The sequence below is a fragment of the Carettochelys insculpta genome, chromosome 2 (assembly GCF_033958435.1).
Source record: "Carettochelys insculpta isolate YL-2023 chromosome 2, ASM3395843v1, whole genome shotgun sequence".
NCBI classification, from domain to species: Eukaryota; Metazoa; Chordata; order Testudines; family Carettochelyidae; genus Carettochelys; species Carettochelys insculpta.
In genome coordinates this window covers 129,473,219-129,499,543 of record NC_134138.1, presented here as the reverse complement: position 1 = coordinate 129,499,543, position 26,325 = coordinate 129,473,219, and the positions used below count along the sequence as shown (strand labels likewise).

General features: G+C 43.6%; 1 protein-coding gene across 2 annotated transcripts in view; it reads left to right on the top strand.

Annotated features, from left to right (window-relative positions):
• The window catches only part of LOC142009539 (ribosyldihydronicotinamide dehydrogenase [quinone]-like), an 85,544-nt gene that overhangs the window by 56,914 nt on the left and 2,305 nt on the right, over positions 1–26,325 (top strand). For both annotated transcript variants that reach the window (XM_074987754.1, XM_074987751.1), the window contains 9 exons: positions 1,749–1,902; positions 3,568–3,705; positions 11,227–11,467; positions 13,297–13,446; positions 15,995–16,071; positions 18,941–19,037; positions 20,974–21,594; positions 23,002–23,082; positions 24,613–24,765. In XM_074987754.1, coding sequence (XP_074843855.1) covers positions 1,749–1,902; positions 3,568–3,705; positions 11,227–11,467; positions 13,297–13,446; positions 15,995–16,071; positions 18,941–19,037; positions 20,974–21,594; positions 23,002–23,082; positions 24,613–24,765 — 1,712 coding nt within the window. The remainder of the gene's footprint in view (positions 1–1,748; positions 1,903–3,567; positions 3,706–11,226; positions 11,468–13,296; positions 13,447–15,994; positions 16,072–18,940; positions 19,038–20,973; positions 21,595–23,001; positions 23,083–24,612; positions 24,766–26,325) is intronic.

Below are 26,325 nucleotides of genomic sequence, written 5' to 3'. Positions count from 1 at the left end.
GATATCCAGGTCTGTAACTCTGTCCTGCCATCGAATGTGCAGTACTGACCTCAGGCTGCATGTGTGGAGTGCTAGTGCTTTCCTGAAGAATCCTAGGGCTTGTCTGAACTTGCAGCAGCTCTAGCGGAACTGTGCCACTGTACCCCTTACTGAAGACATTACCTATACTGATGGCAGAGCCTCTGCCATTGGCATAAGTACACCACTTCCTGAGGCGTGGTAGCTAGACTTGACAAGAGAAGCTCTCGCATTGACTTAGCACTGACTGTGTTGGGGTTTAGACCTGTGTAATTGCATCTCTCACGGGCATGGAACGACATAGTCATACCAACACAAGTGGGTGACTAAGCCTTACACGGTCCAAATCTGCACCAACTATCCACAGCCTTTTTATTGCTCTTCTCTGTGTCTGCCTTTCTCCATCTTTCTCTGTGTATTTTAGGCATCTCACTTACGGATCCTTCAACCAGTAGGACAGCATTTCACAAATGTGGAAAAACTGAGCCTGCTGTGAGAACGTGAAAGTAATTGTGCCCTCTTTCAGCACCAGCATCTGTTGCTAAAGGCCTTCGGCTGTTTCGTTTGTTTGTTTTTAATTTGAATGAAGTTTGGTTGTATTTTCAAATGTGTCCTTAGTTTGTTGTGGTAAGTGGTCACTTGTAAAATAGTTTCCTTGAGATTTGAGCTGGTTCCCACTGAGATGTTCATACCTCTCAGGTCTATTGTTTCAGACTGTCTGTCTGGAAACTCAGGCAGATATAACTGCATCAGGTACAACTGGGCCATGGTTTGAAAGTTTCCTTCAAACCCTTAACAGGTAGAGGTTAACTTTTTAAAATAAAAATAAAGATCCACACTTGTGAGGTCTGTCTCTATGGCGGAGATGGCCAATAGTGGATAAGGGGGAAACAGGACAGTTGCCCCAGGCCTCTTTGAATTGCTGCTGGAGAGCTGCTCTGGACACTCCACATGGCTCTGAGGGTTGGGGGGAGGGTGCAATGCAGTCCAGGCAGTACTAAGGGCTGATAGTCTTGGCCCTGCCCCTTCCACCCAAGGCCCTGCCCCTTCTGGGGCTGCAGAGTCACCCCCTTACACACACACCTTGCCCCAGGGCCTGCGATGGCTCTCAGCCTCGGTGTTGTGGCCCCTTCACCTGGCTATTTCTTCATCCTCCCGGGAGACTGCACAGGACACTTTAGAAAATGGAATTTTTAAAGATTAACTTGCTTTGAAATTCTAATTACATTATTATAATTTTAGATAGAGAGAAGGTAGAGACAAATGTAAAATAGTCTGTTTGGTGTCTTACTGTGTGTGTCTGTTGTAAATTAAGCCAGTTAATAGCCATGTCCTCAAAGATTAATGTTAACTATTTTCCAAAGTTTAAAAAAAAAGTTATAAAAGGTCTAATTTTCAGCAAGTTTGTATACAGGCTAGGTACATGAAAATCAGAGATCTGCATACACACATCCAACACTGCATTCACAAAACATGTATACCTGCACTCTTCCTGAAAATTAAGAGTATGCGGCCAGACTAATTATGCAGTGAACAGATGTAAAAACTTACCAGGTCAAAGCCTCAGATGGTGCAAACAGAATTCAGTGGTAGGCAACCAACCGAAGATTTGGCCCACCTTACAGTGGTTAGGTTATTTTACTATGAATTAACACAATATTTATACCTTACAGTGCTCTTACTAGTCAGACACCTGTACATAATATAGTCGTGGGGTTTCTGTTTCACAGATACAACGCTTCCCTTCTTGAAGAAGGCAAGATTATGCGCAAATTAAGTCACAATCGGGTGGTGAAGTTACTAGGCATCATTCTGGAAGATGGGAACTACTCTCTGGTGATGGAGTATGTGCACAAAGGAAACTTGATGAAAGTACTAAAAACAGTGAGTAGTGAACTGAATAATACGTGCATTCACCAGTTATTACTGTGGGAAGTTAATACGGCTAAATAGCTTTTAAAATCACATGAAAGATGTCGTGGGTTTTCTGGGCTTTTTAGAGATTTTACTCAGCTTTTATTGGGCAGAAAAAAGAATCAGTGATTTACTTGGTGTAAGCTTTTGGGTTAAGAAGATTATGGTTGAAATGTTTTTTATGCCTTATTCATGAGGGGAAGTGAAAGTAAACTTTCCAATCAGAGGGTAGCTGTGTTAGTCTGTAGCTTCACAAATAACAAATCCTCCAGTAGCACCTTAAAGACTAACACATTTATTTATTAGGTAATGAGCTTTTGAAAGCTTCGTACCTATTGAAAAACATGTTAGCCTTTAAGGTGCTACAGGCGTGCTTGTTATTTCCAGTCAGGGTTTGTTAGAAGTTTGAAAACAGAAAAGGAACTAATTGCATGCATAGAATCTTTAACTTTTGATGCACTTTTCCCTTCTCTAGGCCTGCTGTGCAACCTCTCTTTAGAGGTAACAGCAGCTTCTAAAAGTAGCAAAACTGCTGTGGTTTTGCACATGGGTATGGGGAAGGGATAGGCCATTGAAAGATTACTTATCTCCGGGTGCTCTAAGATATCTTTATCCAAGGTATTTCTAAGATATCTTAGAGCACACAAGGTATAAGTAATCTTTCAATGCCTTATCCCCTTCTCCCACCCCTGTGCAAAACCACAGCATTTTTGCTGCTTTTAGAAGCTGCTGTACCTGTCGAGAGAGGTTGCATGCAGTCAGCCATTAGTACTGCCTGGACTGCACTGCATCCTCCCACCAGCCCTCAAAGCCACGTGGAGTGTCCAGAGCAGCTCTCCAGTGGCAATTCAAAGGGGCCCAAGGCAACAGTTTGTTAGTCTTTAAGGTGCTACAGGATTACTTGTTGTTGGGCAGAAAAAAAAAGAATCAATGATGTGCCGTTCTGTGGAGCCAGAGGTCTACCATCCATCCAGCCTAATGTTTGTCAGAGGCTATAGATGGATGGCAGGAGACAAATTGCTTGATCATTGTCTTCAGTCCACCCCCTCTGGGGCATCTGGCACTGACCACTGTCTGCAGATGGGATGCTGGTCTAGATGTATCTGTGGTGTATGTTCTTACCTGTGTAGTGGTCCTAGTTGTTAGTGTGTTGGGATGCAGGTACCCAAATGTTGCTATGCTACCATACTGCGGATAAAATAATCTTTCTCACAACCACTCTTACACCTCTGCAATATAGCCACTTTAATTTACACTGTGTGCAAGTAGGACTGCATTTAATCATAGTTAAACATTGGGCCAAAATCTGTCATCAGATATGTGCATTCGTTGCCCACTGAAATCTGCGATAGTTGTGTGGATGCATCTGAGGAGCAATCATAAAGGGCCTGTGTCTGGTCTTAGTCGTGTGTCATTGTTCCCTCCCCTGTGTAGATAGGGAATCACTCCAGGCTTACTTTGGTGCAACTGAATGGAATCTAGTTCCAAAAACGACTTCAGTGATTATTAATTCCCAGCTTGAGCAAAGGTCTTGTGGGAGGCTGAGAGAGGGAATGTTTTGAAGACTCTTTGTTTCATTTTGTGAGGTATTCTGCAATAGTTTTAATAATGTATATTTCCTTTTCTTTGTTTTAGTCCACTATTCCCCTGTCTGTGAAAGGACGGTTTATCCTAGAGATCATTGAAGGAATGCTTTACTTAAATGAGCAAGGGTTGGTGCACAAAGACCTGAAACCAGAAAACATCCTTGTAGACGATGACTTTCACATTAAGGTACTGTTACAATTTAAACACAGGACTCTTGTGATATGGGCCATAAGGTGAAGCTATAGGCTGGGCTTTATTGGGGATTAATAAACTAGTAGTCCAGTGGGCTGACAAAAAAAATCAAACCTTAGTAGCCCACCTTTAAAATGTAGTGTCCTCACCAATAGGCTGATCCTGTAATATTCATTGTCTGTCTGTGTCAGAAGTACGTGGCATGGAAAGTAGAGAGAAAATACTGACTTTGCTCACTTGACTATTGCATTTATTAATTTACTTACAAGTTACTAATTTTAGACAAGCTTCAACAAACACAACTTGAGACAAACAAGAATACCAGAGCAGCACATTAAATTCTTTATGACAAAGATCACACGTTTGCTTGTGTCGCACCTGTTTTCTTCCTGACCCTTTCTCTCTTCCTGCACACTCTCCCTTTCTTAACCTTTTTCATTTTTTGTGCTTCTCTTTCCCTCTCTTCTCTGTTTCTAGATGTCAGTCAGCGGCTAAAGAAGAAAAGCAGTGGCACAGACCTTCACAGAAGTGTTTGTGGGCCTGATCCAAAGTCCGCTGAAGTCAACTGGAGTTTTTCTGTTGACTTCAGGTGCTTTGAATCAAATCCCTTAACCACAGTACCTGCTTCTGAGTAGGATCTTTGGCACCCAGTGTCTTTCGTCCTGTCCACAGATGTCCTTTGAAGATGAACTAATGAAACAGTCTCCCCTATCATTACTTGCACTTAATGAGTCCTCTGTAAGGAAAGCTTTGCTTGATGTTTGTCACTTGTCATTGGCTCAAGGCTGAGGTAACAGCAAACGGAAAATAAAACTTTGGCGCATTCTGAAGAGAGCATAAGAGAAGCTAACTGCAGAGAGACCAAATGTTTAAGCCCCCATCAACACTGCAAATGTATTTGGGTAAATAATTTTACGTTTTGGTCTTGGTTACAAGCATTTGATTGGTTTTGTCCATGTAAACATTTTACAGAGCCACATTAAAGCCTTGAGACTAGATTAAGAGAGAAGTCAGACTTGCGCTGAGCAGGTTGGTTTAGCATGGTGGTGTTAAAGCAGCAGCTGGTGACCAGGCTGATAAAGGTGCTAAGATGTGTAAGGACAAGCCAGCGTTCTAGAGAAGATTGGACCTCAGGGAGTTTAGATAAGAGTTTGGGTTGGCATAAGTCTCCCACAACATGTACGTGCTTCCTTACCAACATACAACTTATATTTTCCCATATGCATCATACATCACTTCTGAATTTGGCCTACTAGGGAGCTGTAGAAAGTCTAGGGGACACAAACTTTATTAATAGTGACAAATTTATTCAGCTAGAGCTAAAAATCCCAAAAATATTACAATGAAATTTATAACAATCTAAACTTGTAAAATGTTAACATACTTAAAAATTAAAAAGGCTGTACACCATTAAACCATGATCATGTCCCTTGACTTTTCCTCATTTTAGCAGCTGCCCATGCAAATAGAACAGCTGCTTGGATCACAGTACATGGTTAGTTCCTAATATATATTCTTTTTTGTGAGGGGGCATAGAAAAGGCATCTGGGAGAAAATCGGCCACTTTGATTTCAAGTGGCAATACAGATTACAGTGTCCTAAATAATGACCTATGTCACACAGACAGAGCTGGTTACATTTCTTGGTGGCAGCATACAGTAGAACCCTGAGATACACACACTCAAGTTTGCATGAATCTTGGGTTATTGCTGGTCAGTTTCCTGGCTCCCCTGAGTAAAGTGAAATTTGCTTACGTGGGGTTGTGCAAGAACGTGTAAGTCAGGGGTTTACTGTATTGGCTTTCTGAGTAAGCTGTCTTCATTGAATATGCTGCCACTGAGATCCTAGCTCTTTCCTCCACTTCAGTATCTAGAAAACTCTACTGGGCCCTCCTTAGCAAAATATTATACAAACTGTCTAAATATCTGGCTTACCCAGGAGTCTTTTTAATGAGGATGACCCAGGGTGACACATTTGACACAGAAATTGCTGTCATAGGTATTTGTTTATTAATAGCTTCTATTCTCCACCAGATTGTGGATTTCACATTTTTTAAATTTAAATCTAATTATACCCAAATCTGAGAAAACTAGAGAATGCAAATTTGTGAAAACATCCTACTGAGCTATTTTTCTAAGTCTGACCTCAACAAGTGATGCGGATGCATGCTGTGAATACAAAGCGAAAAATTAATATCACTACATTGTACTTTTGGCAGAATATTGTTCACACCTGTCTCAGCTCAAAGAACAGCTGGGGTGTTATTTGGGAGACCAAGAATCTTCCTAAGAAATTTCTTCAAAATCCCTTGGAGTCCTGCAGTGGTGGGAGTCGTTCCTTCCCCATATTGCTGTGCTTTATAAAATCTAAAGTGCAAAATATTCTCAAGGGCTGCTATAATGAAGTGGCACCTCATGAGTCCAGGAAAAATTGAACACAGCTTGCATTGAATTTGGGGCCTTCTCTTTCGTTACCTGAATATGCTTGTTCCACCAACAATTTTGCATGTTCAATATACTGCCCATTGATTTTTCTTTTATGCAATCTCTGTCTCTAACTAACCCAGTTATTTTAGTTTTTGAGTAATCTATCGAGACCTTCCCATTAACTATATAAACCAAATGAGTTTAATAAATGCTTCACTCCCAATGCTTGCGGAGACAGAACCATGTTGTCTGCATGGAATAACACAAAGTGATTAATAATAATGTGGGGAGGAGGGAACACTGATTGCCTTTTAATGCTAAAACATAATTGGTATAAAACTTAAAAAGAAAAGAGTCTGTAAAACTGCCTTGTTGACACTCCTTTGTAATTGGAGTGAAATTGGTTAATTCCTCATCTAGGCCTATCCCTGATCTTAGCCACTGTCTATATCTGAAGAGCTCTTAAAATCAAAACTGAGGCTCTCTTCTAGCTGGCTGCCTGTCTGGAGAGGCTCATGACTATGAGTACCTACCACAGGACAGACTATCAAAAACAGACCAAACACCCCAAACTAATGGTGTGCTCTATAATTAGATATCACCAAACCGGTAACAAACGTGAACTGGGTCACTGCAACAGTCTCACCATGGAGTCACAGAAAGTTCCCTTAGACTCCCCAGTCTATTGCCTCCCCACCCCAGCCACCACCCTTGACAAATTGGTTTTAGTGATAATGGACACCTACACAAATCACACCACATTCAGCTTGCTTCCAGTCCTAAGAGCCCCCCAGCCACTTACCCTAGATTAATTGTTACCCCAGATCTTACACCAAAGAGAATGTCTGTAGCCAATTCTGTAATAAAATACCTAAAGTTTTGTTAACTAGGAAAAAGAAATAACAGATACTTTTAGGTTCAAACAAACATGTGCACACAAATGAGTTGCCATCTCAATCCTAGGAGTAATAAGAGTTGTAGTGATCTGTCCATTTTAAAGGTGCATCTACACTTGCATTCCTCTTTCGAAAGAGGGAGGCATATGAGGGAAATTGAAAATGCAAATGAGATGCATATTTGGCACCTCATTTGCATATTCTTACTTCGAAAGAAGAAAATCAGTGTAGGTGCTGCTCTTTCGAATGTAAACTCCATCTTCGAAAGAATTCTTCTTACCTTTATTTAATGGGAAGAAGGATTCTTTCAAAGATGGGGTTTACTTTCGAAAGAGCAGCATCTACACTGCTTTTCTTCTCTTGAAAGAAGCTCTTTTGAAAGAAGAATACACAAATGAGGTGCCAACGATGCAAATATGCCCTCATTTGCATACCTCTTTCAAAAGAGGAATGTAAGTGTAGGTGCACCCTAAGTGTCTTTCAGGGCGGATCCAGGAAGCAGCTCTTGGGGACCCCGGGCTTCAGTTTGTAGTCTCTAGCCCTGTCAGAGTGCAAACAGTCAAAAAGATGGAAAATTTCCCTGGAGCTTTGGTTTATTTCCTTCATTCGGCTTTCAGATGCGCAGGATGAACTTCCTTGCAGGTAGCATTTCCCAGGTGTGTAGGACCTTTAACCAGTTCTTTATGTTGTGATATTCCTTGGGGGCCCAACTGACTTTGATACATCTTCTGGATGGCTGTGGGGGACTCTTCCCATCCCTGATTTCCCATTTCATAGCAAGCATTTTCAAATTTATTAAACAAAAGGTACATTTTTTTTTTTCTTACAGCAGTGACCACAAACATTGCAGGTGAGATTGATTCCAAAAGCAACTTATAAGCTTTTCACAAAGTCCAGTACTAAATACATTCTTAGCTGAGCTGGTCTTGCTTACAGCTATGTGTTTGTTCATTCTCCGCTTATGCGTGCAGCCTGGAAAAGAGCTGGCATCTGGGCTGCTAGCATCACACCAGCTATCTCCAGTTCACTCCACAGATGGTCTCTCTCTATCGAATCAAAGGCTGATTTTTTGGATTAATGAAAGTTACATACAGTCCCCTTGCCCACCCCACAGAAGGCACATATTTGTGATTTATCTGTGGTAGACTAGGTGGCTTTTAAAAAATTACACCAAATTTCACTTAGTAATTCATAAGTGCCAGATCATGGGCTTTACTTTAGAGGCTGTTGCTGTTCCATGGAATAATTTTAATAAAAAGTTTCAAGTAGGTCCAGAGAGCATCAGCTAGTCAAGGTATTTCCCTCTCAGCAGGAAGTTATCAGTACAAATTACTCCACTGGGTTTACAGTTTAATTAGTTCTCCCACTTCTTTTCTCTTCAATCCTTTGGCTACCTCTTACCTCCTCTGTATGAGTATCTAGCTTCTCCAGCTGCATCTACCTGTATCACAGGATAAAGACCAAAGAGTCCTTACCTGTTCTTTTAGCATTTAATCTAGGCGGGAGCAGTTCAGATAGTCATTCCCAAGCTGGTCCCTTTTAACTTTATCTAACTTTGGAAACTAAGAAGATCTCTCATATCCCCAGATCTTCTTGACCGTCCACCAATTTCTAAATACTACCAACACACTCTCTGGTAGACCCTCATCAGAAAGTCTTTTAACCTTTAAAACTTGTTCTCCAAGTACAGAGTAAATAAGGTGGGTTCTAGGAGTACATAAATCTAGCATCATAAATGAGCCAGAGACTCTACTTTTACTTTAGGGATATTCTTGAAAAATCAAAGCCACTCCTGTGCATGTTTAGGGCTATCTATTCAGGATGCATTAGCATGCGTCAGAGGCCATACACCTGAAAGAGCATGGGGTGGATGGGGATGCAGAGTTAGACGCTCCCCCTGTGAATTAACCCATTGCACTGCTGTTGGCCACGGTTTCAACCTCAGCGCCTCTGCACTGATTATGCGCAAAGGTGAGATCAAATCCACCATTCCACTTCGAAGCTCCTGATAACACACTTCAAACAATTTTCTTTTAGAGTCTTTAAACTCTTGCCATAGGCTCCCCAGCATGACCTTGTACTCAGTCTTTGGCTCCAGCAATGTTCAAATAAGCTTTCCTAGCCTTGTTCAGTGTTTACAGATGGGCAGTGTTGGATAAGGAACCTGTGAAAAAGTTTGTAATTAATTCTGTAGAAATGTGGAGGAAGAAAAAAGCTGGAGCGAGTCTCTAAGTAGGTTTCCCAGGAGAGCGCAGACACTCGTCCAAATCATTGTCCTGGGCAAAACTGAGCTAGCCCTGGCTCCTATAGAGCAACCTCGGAGTCAGTCTGGCTGCATCTGCCCTACCATGTTCTTTCAAAAGAGTTTTCAAAAGAAGGGTCTCTCTCAACAGATCCTGCAGAGCATCTGCACACAAAAAGTGTTCTTTGGAAAGTAGGTTGAAAGAATGTGGCACGCCTTTCGAAATTGCATTTCCTTAGGCAATAATGGCCGACCCCCCACCCCATATGTATTATCTTGTCTAAGAAGGGGGCTATGAAATTGTTATGTTAGATTGAACAAGGGAACAAATAGGAGTGCTCGTAAGAGCAGGGGCACAGCCTAACCAAGATCCACGGGCTTTGCTGATTGTTATAACTGCTGCTAGTTAGTTTAAATAATGTGCACCAGTCATTTCTACCATCATTTATATAATATTCCCAGCCTGTGACTTTTTGCTGTAACCAGTGTTTATGCTAAATAGCTCCCTGAGCACCTGGGATCTTACCTTTAGGCTGGGCTCAAAGACTTCAGCTCTCCCCTCCATCACATCCAAATCTTCCTCATAGCTTGGCACAGAACTTCGAAATGAGGTGGAGAGGGGAATTGTGGCCGCACTGCGAGAGCTCATCCCTGCTGAAGGTCTCTAGCAGTCGGGCAGAGAAAGGGAGGGAGTCGTCAGGCCCCCCTGCAGTAGGTGCTTTCCCAGCTAGCTCCTGTCCCTGATTTGATCCTAAGGGCTCCATGTGTCACAGTGGCCGTGTCTACACTAGCCCCAAACTTCGAAATGGCCATACAGATGGCCATTTTGAAGTTTACTAATGCAGCGCTGAAATACATAGTCAGCGCCTCATTAGCGTGCGGGCGGCCCCAGCACTTCGAAACTGATGCGGCTCATCCCTACGGGGCTCCTTTTCAGAAGGACCCTGCCTACTTCGAAGTCCCCTTATTCCCATGAGCAGATAGGAATAAGGGGACTTCGAAGTAGCCGGGGTCCTTTCGAAAAGGAGCCCCATCTGGACGAGCTGCGCGGCGGCGAGCTGTGTCAATTCTGAAGTGCTGGGGCCGCCCGCATGCTAATGAGGCGCTGAATATGTATTTCAGCGCTTCATTAGTAAGCTTTGAAATGGCCATTTGCATGGCTATTTCAAAGTTTTTGACTAGTGTAGACATAGCCTAAATTTGTTAGGGGCCAAAAAAGAGAAGAAAGCAGCTGACAGGAGGCAGTAAGAAGGCATAAACTGAAGTAGGCCACCCCAGCTTTATGGAAGGGTTTTGCTTTGGAAATTCCCTAGACGGTGTGCATGAGTATCCCTACTTTAACGTATTCCATCCTGTGCTTTCTTGTGGCCCCTCAGCAGATGTAACACCCGCTTAGATACCCCATACAGCCCCTTACACATGAAGGACTAAGGGAGTTCCAGTTAATGACAAAGAATATGTAAAGAGGGGATCCACTTTATATAATCTTACACCTTGCCTCTGATTTCAGAGAAGTCAAGGCTCAAATTTTCTCCAGGGAAGAGGATCTTGTGTTCATCTCTCTTGCTGGGCTGAACTTCACCCTGACCTTCAGTTCTCTCATGTGATTATAACCCAGTTTGGTCTCATCCACCTAAACGAAGCCACATTGTGTTATAATAAGGTTGTGAGCATAATAGTGTCTCAACATGCTAAAGATCATAGGGATGGGGCCTAATGTATTTCAGTTGGCAACAGTGTTTGATTCTGGCAACAAATTCACATATCATTTGATTTGCTGTCTTTGGTGACACTGATCGAAGTGTTTGAATTTTCAGATAAGTCATTGTTTCAGAAAGCATTCCCTGATAACTAGCAAACCTTGAGTAATACGTGAAACAGTTTGCTCCGTATCATCACTTACTGGATACATCCTCTATTTTCAGTAGCTCTGATTTGACCTCTTTTGCAGATTGCAGATCTTGGAGTTGCTTCCTTTAAAAGCTGGAGTAGGCTGACCAAAGAGGAGACCAGCCGGCAGAGGAAAATCAAGAGCGCTTCCAAGAACGCATCCAGGAGCAATGCTGGCACTCTTTTCTATATGGCCCCGGAACACTTACGCTCAGTTAACACAAAACCTGTGGAGAAATCAGATGTCTACAGTTTTGGCATAGTGCTCTGGGCAATTTTTGCCAACAAAGAGCCATATGAAAGTATGTCACTTGAGACCTATATTGCTAAATGGGTTTGCTTTAAGGAAGCTATAAAATGTAGACTTCTAATATTAGCACGCTACATTTGAAAATCACCCTATACCTGTTAAATAAGTCCTTGTCCTCTCTCCAGAATAGCCCCTAGTCAGCAATTGGTGACCAATACTTGGTATAGCTGCACCTGTACTGCTCTTATATAGGCTGTATCTAAACTTGCATTCTTCTTTCTAAAGAGGCATGCAAATGAGGGAAATTGAAAATGCAAGTGAGGTGCAGATTTACATATCTGGCACCTCATTTGCGTATTCTTTCGAAAGAAGAAAAGCAGTGTGGGATGCGGGTCTTTCGAAAGTAAACCCCATCTTTGAAAGAATCCTTCTTCCCATAAAAAAGGGCAGAAGGATTCTTTCGAAGATGGGGTTTACTTTCAAAAAAGCAGTGTCTACACTGGTTTCTTCTTTCGAAAGAAGCTATTTTGAAATAAGAATATGTAAATGACGTGCCGGATATGCAAATTTGTGCCTCATTGCATTTTCGATTTACCTCATTTGCATACCTCTGTCGAAAGAAGAATGCAAGTGTAGACACTGCCTATGAGAATTTCCTGTGAATGTTAGTGAATGCTGGAAACTCAGAGCATTGATTGGAGTAGGTCAGGATTGGCCACCAGCTTCCTCACCTAATAATCCAGTGATGCTTGCTTCACACTTACATCATCTTTACTACTGCAATTCTAGGTCTCATCTGAGCAGAAACTGACAATTCTGCCAAACCATGGTACTAGAATGTCGGCAAATAACTGCTAAGTACATATTACGTGGATGTTTGGTCTCGCTCGAACTCAGGCTTCCAGAGCTGGAAGCAGCCCCTCTTGTTAGGAGTCCTCCTACTAACTGATCACTTACTTCTTTGAATGATAAAGCTGGTGTTCGTTTCTGAAATACCTCACACTCAGGCACCAGCGATGATCCCCTGTCATCCTCCAGAAGTCCAGACTGTTTTCAAATTTGGAGAACCATTTCTGTTTTAAATCCTTGTGTTCGGGCCCACCAACAGAGAGGCAAATGGGGCAGGTGACCCGGGGCCCAGTGATACAAAAGGGCCCAGAGCTCCCAGCTGCCACTGCTGCTTCTGTGGCAGTGGTGACAGCTGAGGCCCTGAACACAGAGCTACGTCAGTTAGAGGTGTGAACATTCTATGTCCCTGGCTGACGTACACCAAACTCCCTGTAAAGGTAGGCTACACCCACACAAGAGAGTGTTATCTGCTTAGCTATAGCAGGTATAGTCTGAAAAGAATAAACATCACCTTACAGTGGGCCTCCTAGGCAGATGGAGAGCTGGCCTAAGGGATCCTTGTCAGACTTGCTCCTAACCCTGGTACAGAGGTCCATGGGAAGCTGAGCAGACGTTGGAGTAGGCTAAGTGCTGCTCTAACATATACTGGTGGTCAACTAGGCCCCTGAACAGTCGTTGAATACTGGAAGTATAAGATGGGTTAAGCTGCCTTTGGGGCCAAGCAGCAGACAAAAGCAACTGAGAATCAGGCCATGGAGGGGTCATTTCTGTATCCCTAACTCACATTGAATAGGAGTTACTCATGTGATCGAGCTCTACAGAGCTCTCAGTAAGTACTACTCATCAGGAGTGAAAGTTTCAGTTTGAAGCATAGAGGAAGCAATTTCGTGTGCTAGCAGATTTGTGTGTCTGAGGCACTTTCTGTTTTTACAAAGAAGCCACCCACACTTACCTATTTTCCTATGCTGAGGCAACCTTTCATGGTAGCAAAACCCTGTCCCGGGGAATGTGATCTGAGATTTTGTTTTTCAGATGCTATAAGTGAAACACACATTTGTTTTGGCATCATGCAAGGGAACAGGCCAAATACAGAGGAGATTGCAGACAGATGTCCAAGGGAAATTATTGACCTAATGGAGCACTGTTGGCAACAAGAGCCAGAGAATCGGCCAACCTTTGCAGGTAAAACCTTGTTTCAGGATTACTTGTGTTTGGACATAATCAGGGGTTTTTAAATATGGAAAAATAGCTTAATTTTCTTCCTTTCAGAAAGTCATAATTTTTGTTTGTAGCAGGGTTTTGTGTCTTAACTGTATTTTTATTTTGAAAGCAAACGCATTTCCAAGTACACACAAGTCAAGCGCATGACCTGAATTCAGAATAAACTCTGGGCCACATCCTTTGTAGAAATATATTGATGTAGCTTCATTGACTTCAGTGGAGCTAAGTCAACCTAACCCAGATGAGGAGCTGTCACCCTCTTTGCATCCTAGGTAATTCTCTTTAACATCACAAAAAGCCCGATATGGGAAGACGCCACTTCTCAACTGTCCCTCAGTAACTCAGCTTCGAAGATTAACTTCAAAATTTGTCTCAGATATAAGCTTCTCCAAGCTACAGTCTTGAACTATGTAATAGGTATTTGCTATAGCTAGCTAACTGTCTTCTGATAGGACCAGTCAGCAGAAGTCTTTCCATTGGCTTGAGTGGGTTTGGGATTGTGCTTCTAGCTAAGCCCTGTGTGGATACCAATTTATAACTGCAGATGTGGCTATCTGTGGATAGATATTGATATCCACCGAACCACAGGGCTCTACTCCCAGGAAATGCTACAGACAGAGGGTGGTGCCGCTGTTCTCATCAGCCAGTGGCCCACACCAGCAGCTCCTTCTGGCCATGTGGCTGTACAGTTCCGAGCCACCACCACCAGGGGGCTGCATGTGCCCAGACAGGAAATGTTGGCGGTGAGGCTGAGTGTCATTCAGCCGCATGGCTGTGAGGAGTTGCCGGCACAGGGCCTTGGCTCCTGGGAGGACCAGTACCATGTTCCTCTCCTTTGGTGGTGGCATTTTCTAGTAGAGCCTGTAGAGACCAATTTCTATTGATGGGTAGAAAAATGTATCCCTGCAGGCCTCTATTTCTAGCTTTGCAGCAGGTAAAAACAGCTGCTCTTGCTCTTTCTTCTTGACTTTTTCTTCCTTACCCTCAGTACACTGATGACTAAAACTGCTGCATCTAAAAGTGTTGCTCTAGGCAGTAGCACTGATATTTCAGGCAGCAATTTGATATGCAGTGTGCAAAAGTTTAAAAGTTCACTGCACGAACATGCACCCCTTCACATTTTTCAGCTTTGGAGTACTTTGCTAGGGACTTTCTTGCTATCCCATGCTCACTTTGCATGTTCTGCTTCTAAATCATCCATGAGCTCTGTACCTCAGTTTCTCCCTATCAGTAAAATAGAGATACTGATCAAACACTTCATAGAGAAGGTAAGTATTATTATAAAGCTGTTCTGAGCAGATCCAGTCAATGGAACTGCTCATGGAGGAAGACACTCCATTTGGGACGTAGTTTGTGTATTCAGATTCAGACAGCTTGTGGGACAGGTGAGATAAAGGGGGTGCAAAAGGGCCAGTCCCAAACTGCAATCCTTCTGCTGTATAGAGCACAGAAACCTGCTCCTTCCATGCACAGTAGAGGGGAGATCCATTTTGCAGGTGATTGTGTGGAAAGGGCATATGCTCTGGGTGCCACCTGGTAGCCAGAACTCTTTTGGTCAGGCCAGTGATTATATGGTTCTAAAGCAGAATAGAATTGTATTGTTGTCTTGCTAAGACACGACTGGAGCTTACCACATAGGAAGCAAAACCTAATGGTGTTAGAGGATCCTGGCTGTCTCTCACTATCGTTGTTGTCTTCTGTCCTAAAATCACAGCCTGTGCGGGATTCGCAGTTGAGCCTGTAGGTATTTATTAAATAGCCCAGTGAAACAAAACGTATCCAATACTTTAAAGCAATGTTTTCCAAAGTGTGGTGCACGTACCACTGGTGACACATGAAAGGATCTCAAGGGGCATGTGGCAGAAAATAAATGATTAAAAATCAGGAGATAAGCACTGGAACAGCGCTGGGAGAAGGAAGTACACCAATAAGGCTGAAGTCCTGAAAGGGGTACGCAAATGTTTTAAAAAACGTTGCTTTAAAGAGAACAAAAATTTGGCTCTCATTACATTCTTTTGAAGACTGAGCATACGTTTATGCAGCAAGTTTATTTTGAAGTAGCGTCTGCTATTTTGAAATAACTTTGCCAGCGTCTACACAATGCAACCACTATTTCAAAATAATTTCAAACTAGCGTCTGCCTTATTTTGAAATCGGTAAACCTCATTGTACGAGGAATAGCGCCTATTTCAAAATAGGGCTCTCGTGTGTGCAGATGCTCTATTTTCGAAGCACCTGCATGCTATTTGGAAATGCATTTTGTGTGTATCTGTGCTGTTTTGGAATGAGCTATACTGGAATTCCTCTTCCGGAACAGCTGATTCAAGAATAATGCTTCTGTATAGGCATAAGTCAGCCCTGCTAATATTGCTTAATTTTTTATGAGGCCACCCCTATTTGTAAACTTATGCAATTAACTGCGCAATGTTTTGGTGAAAGTGAGTTAAGCAGCACAGTCATTTATATTTGCCATTTTAAACTACTTTCCCCAAATCTTGCTTTCCTGCAGAAATTAGTCAGAAATACAAGCCATTTTACTATGAGCAACTGGAAAAAGATGTTGAAGATGATGTGAGAAAGATAAAAGTAAGTAGCATCCCACATGCTTCCTATCATAAATGGTAAGTTAAAAAAAACAGCACATTCATATGCACAGGGCCAGATTTTAACACCTTTAACACTCTAAGTAATACCTTATTCAGCAAGCATTCCCAGTGATTCTAATAGGTCTGCTTGCAGAGTAAAGTGCTACTCAGTGAGAGCATGGGTAGCAGAGTCCAGCCTATGTTAAATGTAAAGAAACCCTGTGAGCTGGAGTCCGACTGCCAGTGAATAGAACTTTTCTCTGTTAGAACTCCTGCTGAAATCACATTTGCATTTGTTTTACACTGTTGTTACTCCATTGAAATTAATGACCTTAATTTGCTGAGACAGCTTCTATTCAGCCTAAGTAATGGTAACAGAATCAGATCCATAGTTTATGAGGTGTTGCTGCTGAGTTTTTAAATACATACCAGTCACCATATGTTTATATGGTACCTAGTACAGAGAGACCTGAACCTGGTTGAGACCTCTAAGCAGTATTGAACTCTACAAAATAATAATAGTTGGGAAATTCAAAGCTTTGAGTCCTCCCTCAGCTGTAACTTAGTTCCCTGTTCCTCTCTCTGGATGTAGCTCATAAACTCTTGTGCAAAAGGATAGCTTTTCTGAATTCCTGAAGGGCAAGTTATCATAGACTCCTAAAATCCTAGGGCTGAAAGAGTCCTCAGGAGGTCATAGAGTCCAGCCGCCTGCCCAAAGCAAGGCCAACTCGTCAGTTAGTTCCTGACAAATGCTTTGGGCCATATTGTGGCACTCTTAGTTAACGCTGGAAATTGTTTACTTGTTGGCGTAGTCCTACTGACATCAGGGTGTAGCTTAAAACTGAAATGAAAGTTCCACTTACATGGATGCAACAAGGACTGAATCCCCAATATTTAAAACTAATAAATGAAAGTGTCCCCATAGTGCCACTGTTCTGCTATACAGCCGTGTTTTTTTTTATGAAGTACTTTCTCTGTCCCTGAAATTGCAGGGTAGGGAATTTAAAAATTTCTGATTTTGAAAATCCATGACAGTGACTTTGAAGGCTTGTACAGTACTTTTTGACAAGACAGAAAAGCTTTGCAAAATAAAGCTGACAAAGCCCACAGTAAGTATTCTACCCCCCATGTTAAGTCTGAACAGTAAATACTGTTTATGTTATGGGGCTTATATGTGCCACCAATGAGGACTCAGCTGGGCTCTACACAAGCTCAGACTGACAGTTCATGCCCTCAAAGGTTTAGAGTCTAAAGGCAGAAACAGGAAGTATGAGTAAAACATACAAGCAAATAAATATGGTTATGTATTGGTACAGCTTTGTTGCTTGTACTGTAGGTTTTTACTGTTTGATCTCCGTGTAACGCCTCTCTCGGCAAAGAGTCCCTTTAAAATCAGACAGGCGCTGAGTATGCTGCAGTTCTTACCAATGGGACTTGTCCTAGAGCAAGGTAATACACAGTTACATAAAAAGGGTGTCGGGGAGAAGAGAAGCCTAAGAGAAGGGTGAAATGGAGTTTTGAACTTTGAATACTTGGAATTAAGATATGTTTACAGGAAGAGGTTCTTGTTGGTTTTTAGTTTGTGAAAAGACTTCCTGCTAAGACAGTGACTAATGACATCCTGAAGAGTGCAAATAGGAGCAACAGGTCAAGTCCAGAATCTGGTAAAATTGCACTTGACTTCAAAAAGGCATGAGTGGCTCGAAGATCCAAATGCCACAGTAAAAATGGCTATTCCTGGGGCCTTGTAAAATAGAGACAAAGGTTTGCAAAGAGGAAAGGGCAGTGAATCGCTATGAAACATTCCTTGCAAGGATCCACATCACGTTCCCTGTCCCCATATCCCACATATAGACTGTTGTCCAAACAAGGCCATAGCCATGGATTATTATTTTCCAGTTAAGCTCTACATGAAAGTATATAAAATAGGGCCTGATTCTGCTACCTTTACTTCAAGCAGTGTCTTATTCTGCAAGCAGGCTCACCTACGGGGGGCAGTTGCATCCCAAAGGGGCCTGGAGTTCTGGCTGCTGCTGCTGCTACTTTGGCAGCGATGGCAGATGGAGTTCCAGGCCCCTTGAAGTGCTGCAGCAACGCTGCTCCGTCTGAGCCGGGCTGTGAGGGAGTGTGGGGGGAAGCTCAGAGCAGCCCTGAGGGCTGACTGCTCTTGGCTCCGCCCCTTCCACTCCTGGCCCCGCCCCTTCAGGGGAGCAGAGCCGGGACCCCCTTCCACCTTGCCCCGGTGCCTGCAGCAGCTGTCAGCACCACTGTCTGCAGGCAATCCTAACGATTGCAGTGTGGTAAGATTGTGACTGGTAGGTACAGCTGTGAGTTGGGAGCCATGTGGTGAATCAGACTGTTTAGTCTGAGGTGGACAATCAAAAAGCAGCAGCGCACCAGGGTTAATCCCTTGCAGGCCACTGCCACTACATTGACCTGTGCCTCTGCAGATATCAGGCAGTCTCAGCTCTCACTGGCCACAGATCACTGTTCGTGACCAATGGGAGCAGCAGGAAGCAACATTGGCCGGGACTCCACTTCTTGACACTCCCATTGGATGTGAATGGTGAACAGCAGCCAATGAGAGCTGCAATTGCCTGATACCTGTGGAGGGGCAGGTTAATATAGAGATGGGCAGCCACCAGGAACTAAGTAAGGGTGCAGCTATATTTACATCATAATCATTCCTGCTTTCCTGGAAAGCAGATATTGCTTGTTTGTAAACTTAACCTCACTAGTAATTGAGCTCCGCAGATTGATTGGTGTTACCATCGGCCACTTGTTGAGGGAATGCATTTAGTTTCTACAGTACAGTAAAGATGCATTGCTTACACTTTCATTTGCTGCTTGATATTTTTTCCTGTGTACAGAAAGTGTACCCTGGGCCAACTGAACTTGTGAAAAGGATGCAGTCTCTTCAGATCGACTCTGTTGCAGAAGCTCCAAGTACTGAACATGCACAAACAGGTGACTCTTACCAGTTTCTCCGTAACGTCTTATCTCATATTGCCTGCTGGGGCTGAAACTGGGGACAAACAGAATAAATTCTGTTATTATAATGAAGCTGTTACAAACAAAGCCAGTTGTTCAGAACTCAGGAGAGAATCTCAAGCACTGAATAAAAAGATTTGCTTTAGCTGCTGTTTTAAAATGCAAATCTCAAAAATATTGTGATCTTTGCTATTTCCAGGCTCTTTGGAAAAAAAAAGGTTATTTTAAGTTCCTGTGCTTTTGTCTTTTCATGCAGAAAGTATTTTCTTTCCTTCTGTATTTTATTTGTTTAATACTTTATTTGTCCATCATCACATTATTATGGTATATGTTCACTTTGATAACATCACTTAACTTTCCCTCAGTTTATTTGCATCAGCTAACATTTGCTTGGTCTTTGGGCTTCAGTTCCATGATATGTAAGTGTTTGGAGTAATTTCCTCTTCTCAATCCAACCTTATCAATGATTGGAGAAAAACTAGAATGTGTCACTTGATTTAAGATCTTTCTCCCCATCAATTCTGCCTTGGACACCCTGGGACTGGTAGTGGGTTATTCCATTCATCTGTTCCTTCCTTTGTCATGTATTGTGTCATCCTGGTTTGTAGATTTCACAGCTCGGAAGAAATATATAGTTGTGGAAAATTCTATGTAGCCATACCACTATGTGTGTAGTAGAATGTGTGTGCCTGTACTTCTTTCAACAAAATGCCCCGTAAGCAGGGTCCAATCTGGAGCACTGTGTAACAGGCCCACCATCCTAGAGAATCCCCTTATGGCCTTTGATGTGATCACTTGTGTTGAGAACCTGGCTGGGTTTCTCTATTTTCCCATTCCTTCTATGGTCACCACTGTCCCTAAAGTCCCAAAAATGACCACTGTGACTGGTACATCACAGATAATCAACTCAGACGTGGCTGAGAATGTGGAACTGTGGCCAAAGGAAGCTGAGTCACAGGCTCTAGGGGGTGCATAAGGCTGGGGTTTGGAGTGTTGTCTCTGAGGTGGGAATTAGGGCTGGGGCTTGGGGTGCAGGAAGGGGCACAAGGTACAGCCTCTGAGAGGATGGTCAGGGCTGGGTCAGGGGTTCAGGTACGGGGGGTGTGGATTGATGGCTCTGGGAGAGGGGTCAGGACTGGAACTTGGGCTACAGGAGGCAGTATGAGGTGTTGCCTACAGGAGGAGGCCGAGACTTGGGGTGTAGCCTCCTGCTGGGCAGCACTCACCAGGGGTGGCTCCTGGTTGGTGGCACAATGAGACTGAGACAGGCTCTCTGCCTGCCTTGGCCCCACACTGCTCCTGGAAGGAGCCCACATGCCGTAGGGGCACAGGACCCCATGCACAGCCCTTTTCTGCAGGCACTGCCCCTTAGCTCCCATTGGCCGTAGTTCCCCATTTGCGGCCAATAGGCGCTGCCGGGAGTGGTGTGTGCAAACAGGAGCAGCACACCAAAACCCCTGCCCCTTCCCCTCCACACATTGTTGGCTACTCCTGGGAACTGGCCAACGGCGTGGGATAGGGCAAGCAAGGAGCCTGCCAACTGTGATCGACTGGGTGACTCTCCAGGATTGAGCAGTCAATCGCAATTGACCAGCTGGTAACCGCTGGTCTGTGGGATCCAATCTTGTAGCAATGAAATCACTCAGCTTTTTGCCATTGATTTCAGTGTGGTCAGACTCAGTTTACAATGTGGCTTGTGATCATTCCAGATAAAATGTAGGTAAAATTTAAAACACACCATCATCTTTTCTAGAAGTGATTACCTTGGGTTACAGGTTGTGACTTGTTTATCTGTGTATAATATAAAAATGCTGGACTCTACCATTTTATTGTTGAGATGTAATTGAAAATGATACTTGTGCCTGTGCGTTATGAGATATTTAAAGCATTTAATTTCCTTTCCATGGTGCAGATCAGCCCAATTCCTTACATAGCTCCCAGGGTCTCATGACTGGCAATGTGGATGAAGCCATGTTTGCTGCCTATCCAGAGAACCAGCCTGTTGAGAGCTGTGAGACCTCCTTTGAGGCCCCTGTGAGCCTAGAAAGAAAATTGCAGGATGAATTAAATTATCATCGCTATGGCAGTCGGATGGATCATTCAGAAAGCCAGCCTCTGGCATACACTGCTGAAAAGACAGAGCAGGAAAGACGAAGAAGGGTGTCCTTTGATCCGTTTGCAAAGACATCTGCTACTCCGCAGATGAGTGAATCGTATCTGAAAGCTGCAAACCCAGGCTCAAAAGCCAGTCCCTATAGTAACATGACGAATTACAATCACTTACAACAACCGCTGCTGCCGCCGCCGCCACCAGCTGCAACAACTCCATCATGGGAACATTTACGGTACAGTCCAAATATTATGTATGGGACAAGACCTATAGAGATGGTAACAGGATGTACAGAGGATCTGTATGGATCAAATTCAGCCAATATATTTAGTCAGAGTAAGCCCCCTGTGCCTGAATCTGGCCTAGACCAGCAGCCAGAAGCAGCAACACCTCGGTGTCCAAAGAACCTGAATACAGAGACAGGTAGGTGAGAGGTTTGTCTTATTTTTGTCTGACCCGCAAACAGCGCTGCTTTTGTTGCCTTCCTGAAGGAAGGTGACCACTGACCGTTGGTAGCTCACGTACCACCAGGCAGCTGATTTCTTACTCTCAGAAGGTGGTGCGTGCTGCCCTGCAGCTGGCGACTGCACACCCCATGGACACTGCTGCCACATGCTAAAAATTCCATGCTTAGGGTATGTCTCTACTTACGGGGGCTGAGGAAGGGCAGGCGACGCACTGCGATTGGTTTTCTGGAGATCAGTTTTGCCACCTGTGTGAAGACGTGACAAAATCAATCTCTCTGGGCTCAGCAGCTGACACTGGTACTCCGCCATCACGTGGAGCAAGGGACATTGGCACGAGCCTGATACATCGATTCTAGCTGCACTAATGGCTCACCTAGAATTGCATATCTGGGATCAACTTTGTTCGCTAGTGTAGACCGGGCCTGAGTGTTTCAAGCAGCAGCACGTCAAAGTGCACTACAGAAGATAATGCATGGCAGTGGGGTCCACTGGATGACCCAGGGCTTGATATGCTAGCATGCTTTACGTTCACTCACTGGCTTACTATGCATTAAGGCTCTGTATCGGCACACCCTGAGAATCAGATGACTTGCCAGCTCTTCCATTTACTATTGTGCTACCTTGAGCTGGAATTTTCAAATTTGTGCACCTAAATGTAGCTACTTTAATCCTTATCTAGACTCTAATCCTGCACTCTGATCTACTAGTAAAGAACTCTTAACATCTTCAAGAAAACCCACTGGTCATACTAGCACTTTGCAGGCTCTGCCATAGATGCAGGGCCTACACTAGAGCAGTGTTTCTTAAACATTTTGAGACCACTGAACACTAAACAATAATGTTTTTTTAATGAGGAACACACATGAAAATTTTCTTCAAAAAATTGTCATACCAAAAATCTGAAACACCAACATATATAGCAAAAATGGGGGGAAAAAATTAAAACAAAAGGAATTATATATCATAGTAATGCAGAAGTAACATTGTATCTGGTTTTAATAACAGAAAATATTTACCATCAGTATATTTTTCCAAACACTTGTGGCATACGTGCGAGTTGTTGATGAAACACCAGTGTTATACAGAACACAGTTTTAGAAACACTGCACTAGAGGATCTCACACTGAATCAGGTTGTTAGGCACATCACTAATTTATGATGCGTTTAATGTACTGGATTTGTTGAAAACCTTCTTAGCTTTTTAGGTAACAGTGCCTTCCCCACCTCTGCCTCCCTCCCGCATTTATTAGGAGCATTAACTATGTTCTTGTACAATTATAAATATTATAACAGTTTTGAAGTATTCATGCCTGTAGGGTTTTACCAAATGCTTTTGGCATTTTTGTATTTTGTAATTATTCAGGCAAAATGGACTCCAGTCCTTTTAAGAAGGGGAATTTTGCATACATTGCTACTCCACCGGTACAACACAGAATAACCACAGGTAAATGCTGTATGATTGATATTTCCTAATGGCTAAGATCATGTGCATGCTAACCCAATTTCAAAAAATGTTGGCCAGCTTTACTAAAAAGTGAAACTGAAATTTCTACTTCTGAAACTGTGAACAAGTTACCTTGTAACACAAAGAGAGGTCACTTTAAGACACCATGTAGGAGTATGTCTAACCAGCAAAGTTATTTCAAAATAATGGCTCCTATTTTAAAACACAGTAGATTCACAAAGTACAGGCACTCAAGTTGCAGAGAAACTGCTCTTGTGAGGGTTAGCAGCCTGACTCTCAGCTGCCACCAGTGAGAGGAGCAGGGAAACTGACCAGGGCAGCAGCGAGTGGAGGGAAGCTGGGAGCCAGGTGGCAGCCTGGTTCTCCGCTCTCCTCTGCTTACTGGAGCCAGGGAAGTGACCAGCGCTGCTGCCTCGGTCAGTTTTCTGAGTCTACTGTAACTTTGCGAGCATCTACACAATGCAACTTATTTCAAAATTGGTAAAGCTCATTCCATAAGGAATGGTGCCTACATTGAAATAGGTATTTCAAAACAAGGGCTCTGTAGACAAGGAATAGGGGCCATTCTGAAATAAGCTGTTGCGTAGGCATAGTATTTTGGATTAGAGCCGCTGGAAGTTCTATTTCAGAATAAGTTTTGGAGCTTCCCTGTAGTGTAGATGCATTATTCCAAAATAGCGTATTTTGGAATAATAACTCCAGAATAACTCTAGTGTAGATATACCCTAGGTATGTCATACAGTACAGAGAGATACAGGCCTGTCGATGGAGGGAGGAAGGCAAAGGGGGCACCTTGCCTATGGCCCGGTGATTCAAAAGGGCCCAAGGCATCTGCTCTGAGCCCATCTGCAGTTCACAGCCCCTCTTGGAGCACAGAATGCTTCTCCCCCATAGCCAGTCCTGCTGTAATGGCCAGTTTGTAGGTGGAAGTAAAGCCATATAAAGATACTATTCTGTATATATTAAATCTGGTACATATAATATTAAATCCAGTAAACATTTCACAAAAGATTTGTGGCCTGATCCTCAAGTGATGTAAATCAGAGTAGAACCATTGAAGTCATGCATGCAGAACTCTCTAGCTCTGTCTTGACCTTCCCCCCACCCACACTCCTGTATGTACAGTTTTCTTTTTTAAAGAAGTACCACCCCACGCTGAAACTTTGAGATTGATTTTCATCTTTCACCCAGTGAATTATGTTTCTGAACTGTATCACTTACTCAGTTTAGAATGTAAGTTCCTAAGGGCAGGGATTTTGTACAACCCAAAGCGTACCAGGAGACCCATCCAGTACAGAAGGATCGTGAATTAGTAAGGAAAAGTTCCTGCAGTGGTCAAAGAAAGGTCATTTCCAGTTTAAATACAAAAGAATCATTATGCCCATATTTGGTTTAGATACAAACTAAATCATCTTGCTGATCAAAGCTTTCTCCCTTGCCATCGTATCTCTTGAATTCTATGCTGTGCATACTTGATTATATCTCAGCCTTAAAACTGCCTTTACACAGATGAACCTGCAAAATTTACTATATATAACAGTAGCGGAATTCAAATTGGTGCCTACAATCACATGGAGATTGAAAAACAGAATATATATGTAAACAGTGTTCCAGTTGACACGCAAAACTCCTACGAATTTTATGAAAACACGGGTATATTTGGTAAGAGCAAACTCTCTCCTTTCTTTTGTAATGTTCCTCTTTACATTGAGCTCTCTGCTCCTTGCACCCACACACGCACCTCTTAGTCCTTGCTCTCCTCATTCTCTAGGCACAATCAGAAGGCTGACATTAGCCTTTTTCTGAGGAGCATCTTTGGGGAATGTACAGTGCATCTTGCTCCCAGTTGTATTCAGAAGTGAGCCATTTTGGGTTCCTTCTTTATTACAGTTGGCAATAACAAAGGTTAAACATCATGGGTAGTGTTTGTACGAACATTGCTTTGTATTGTGACACCCTTCCCCCTACACATACTGCCCTGTTTTATTACTTCTTATGTCAGGAATGGGCAAACTATGACCCAGGGCTTGTCTGGCCCATCAGACCATTGAATCCAGCCCTTGAGCTCCTGTCGGGGAGTAGGGTCGGTGGCTTACACTGGTGCGCAGGTGACCTGGTTCTGCAAGCGTCCTGGAAGCAGCAGCATGTCCCACCTGCTGCTCCTATGCACAGGGGTTCTGCATACTGCCTCAAGTGCTGGCTCTGCAGCTCCCATTGGCTCGGAATCCTGGCCAATGGGAGCTGCAGGGGTGGTGCCTGTGGACAGAGCAGCACACAGAGCTGCTTTGCCACACCTCTGAGTAGGAGCCTTCTGCCTCCAGGAGTTGCTTGAGCTAAACACCATCTGGAGCCTGCACCCCTGAGTCCCCACACTCCAACCCTCTGGCCCATCCGATTCCCCTCCCCACTTCTTAAACCCTTAGCTTGGAGCACCATCCTGCACCCCAAACCCTTCATCCCCAGCCCCACCTCGCAGACCCAGCCAGAGCCCTCACACACACTCCAAACTCCTACCCCAGCCTTGTTCCCTTCCCACCCTTCCAACCCCTTGGTTCCAGCCCAACCCCAGAGCCATAGCCCTCACATCCCCTGCACCCCAACCTCCAGGCCTAACACCCTCCCCCGTCCTCTGAACCCCTCGGTCCCACTCCAGAACACCCTCCTACACCTCAAATGTCTCATCTCTGGCCCCACTCCAGTCTGCACTCAGAGATGGAGCCTTCACATCCTCCCACACCTCAGCCCCATATTTTGTGTACTTTCAAGGCCTGCCGTCCAATTTCTGTGCCAACATCTGGCCCGCAGGTCAGAAAGTTTGCCCAGTTGTTTCTTAGTTGATCTCCTTCTCCAGCTGCTTGTACCAAATCTGAAGTTGACACTGAGCCTGATCACCACATTTTAACACCGTGTACTGTCTCATGAGTCACCAAACCCCAGCACACGTGGATGTGTACATCAAAACAGAGGAAAAAAGCAGCGCAGGGGAAGCAAAACTAGGACCAAAGGGGCCCTTGACTGAGAGCTCAAATATTTCAGTACAGGAAAGGCAGGACTTGTTTTAAAAAGTCTTAGCATTTGTATTTGTCAATATTGTCTTAAACCATTACAGTAAGCCCTCGATTTGACTGATTAATGGGGAAGGGGGTGTCCATTAATGCCGAAAGTCCGCTATATCCAAATGGTTATACTGTATGATGATGCACTGACCTTCCCAGCCCATCA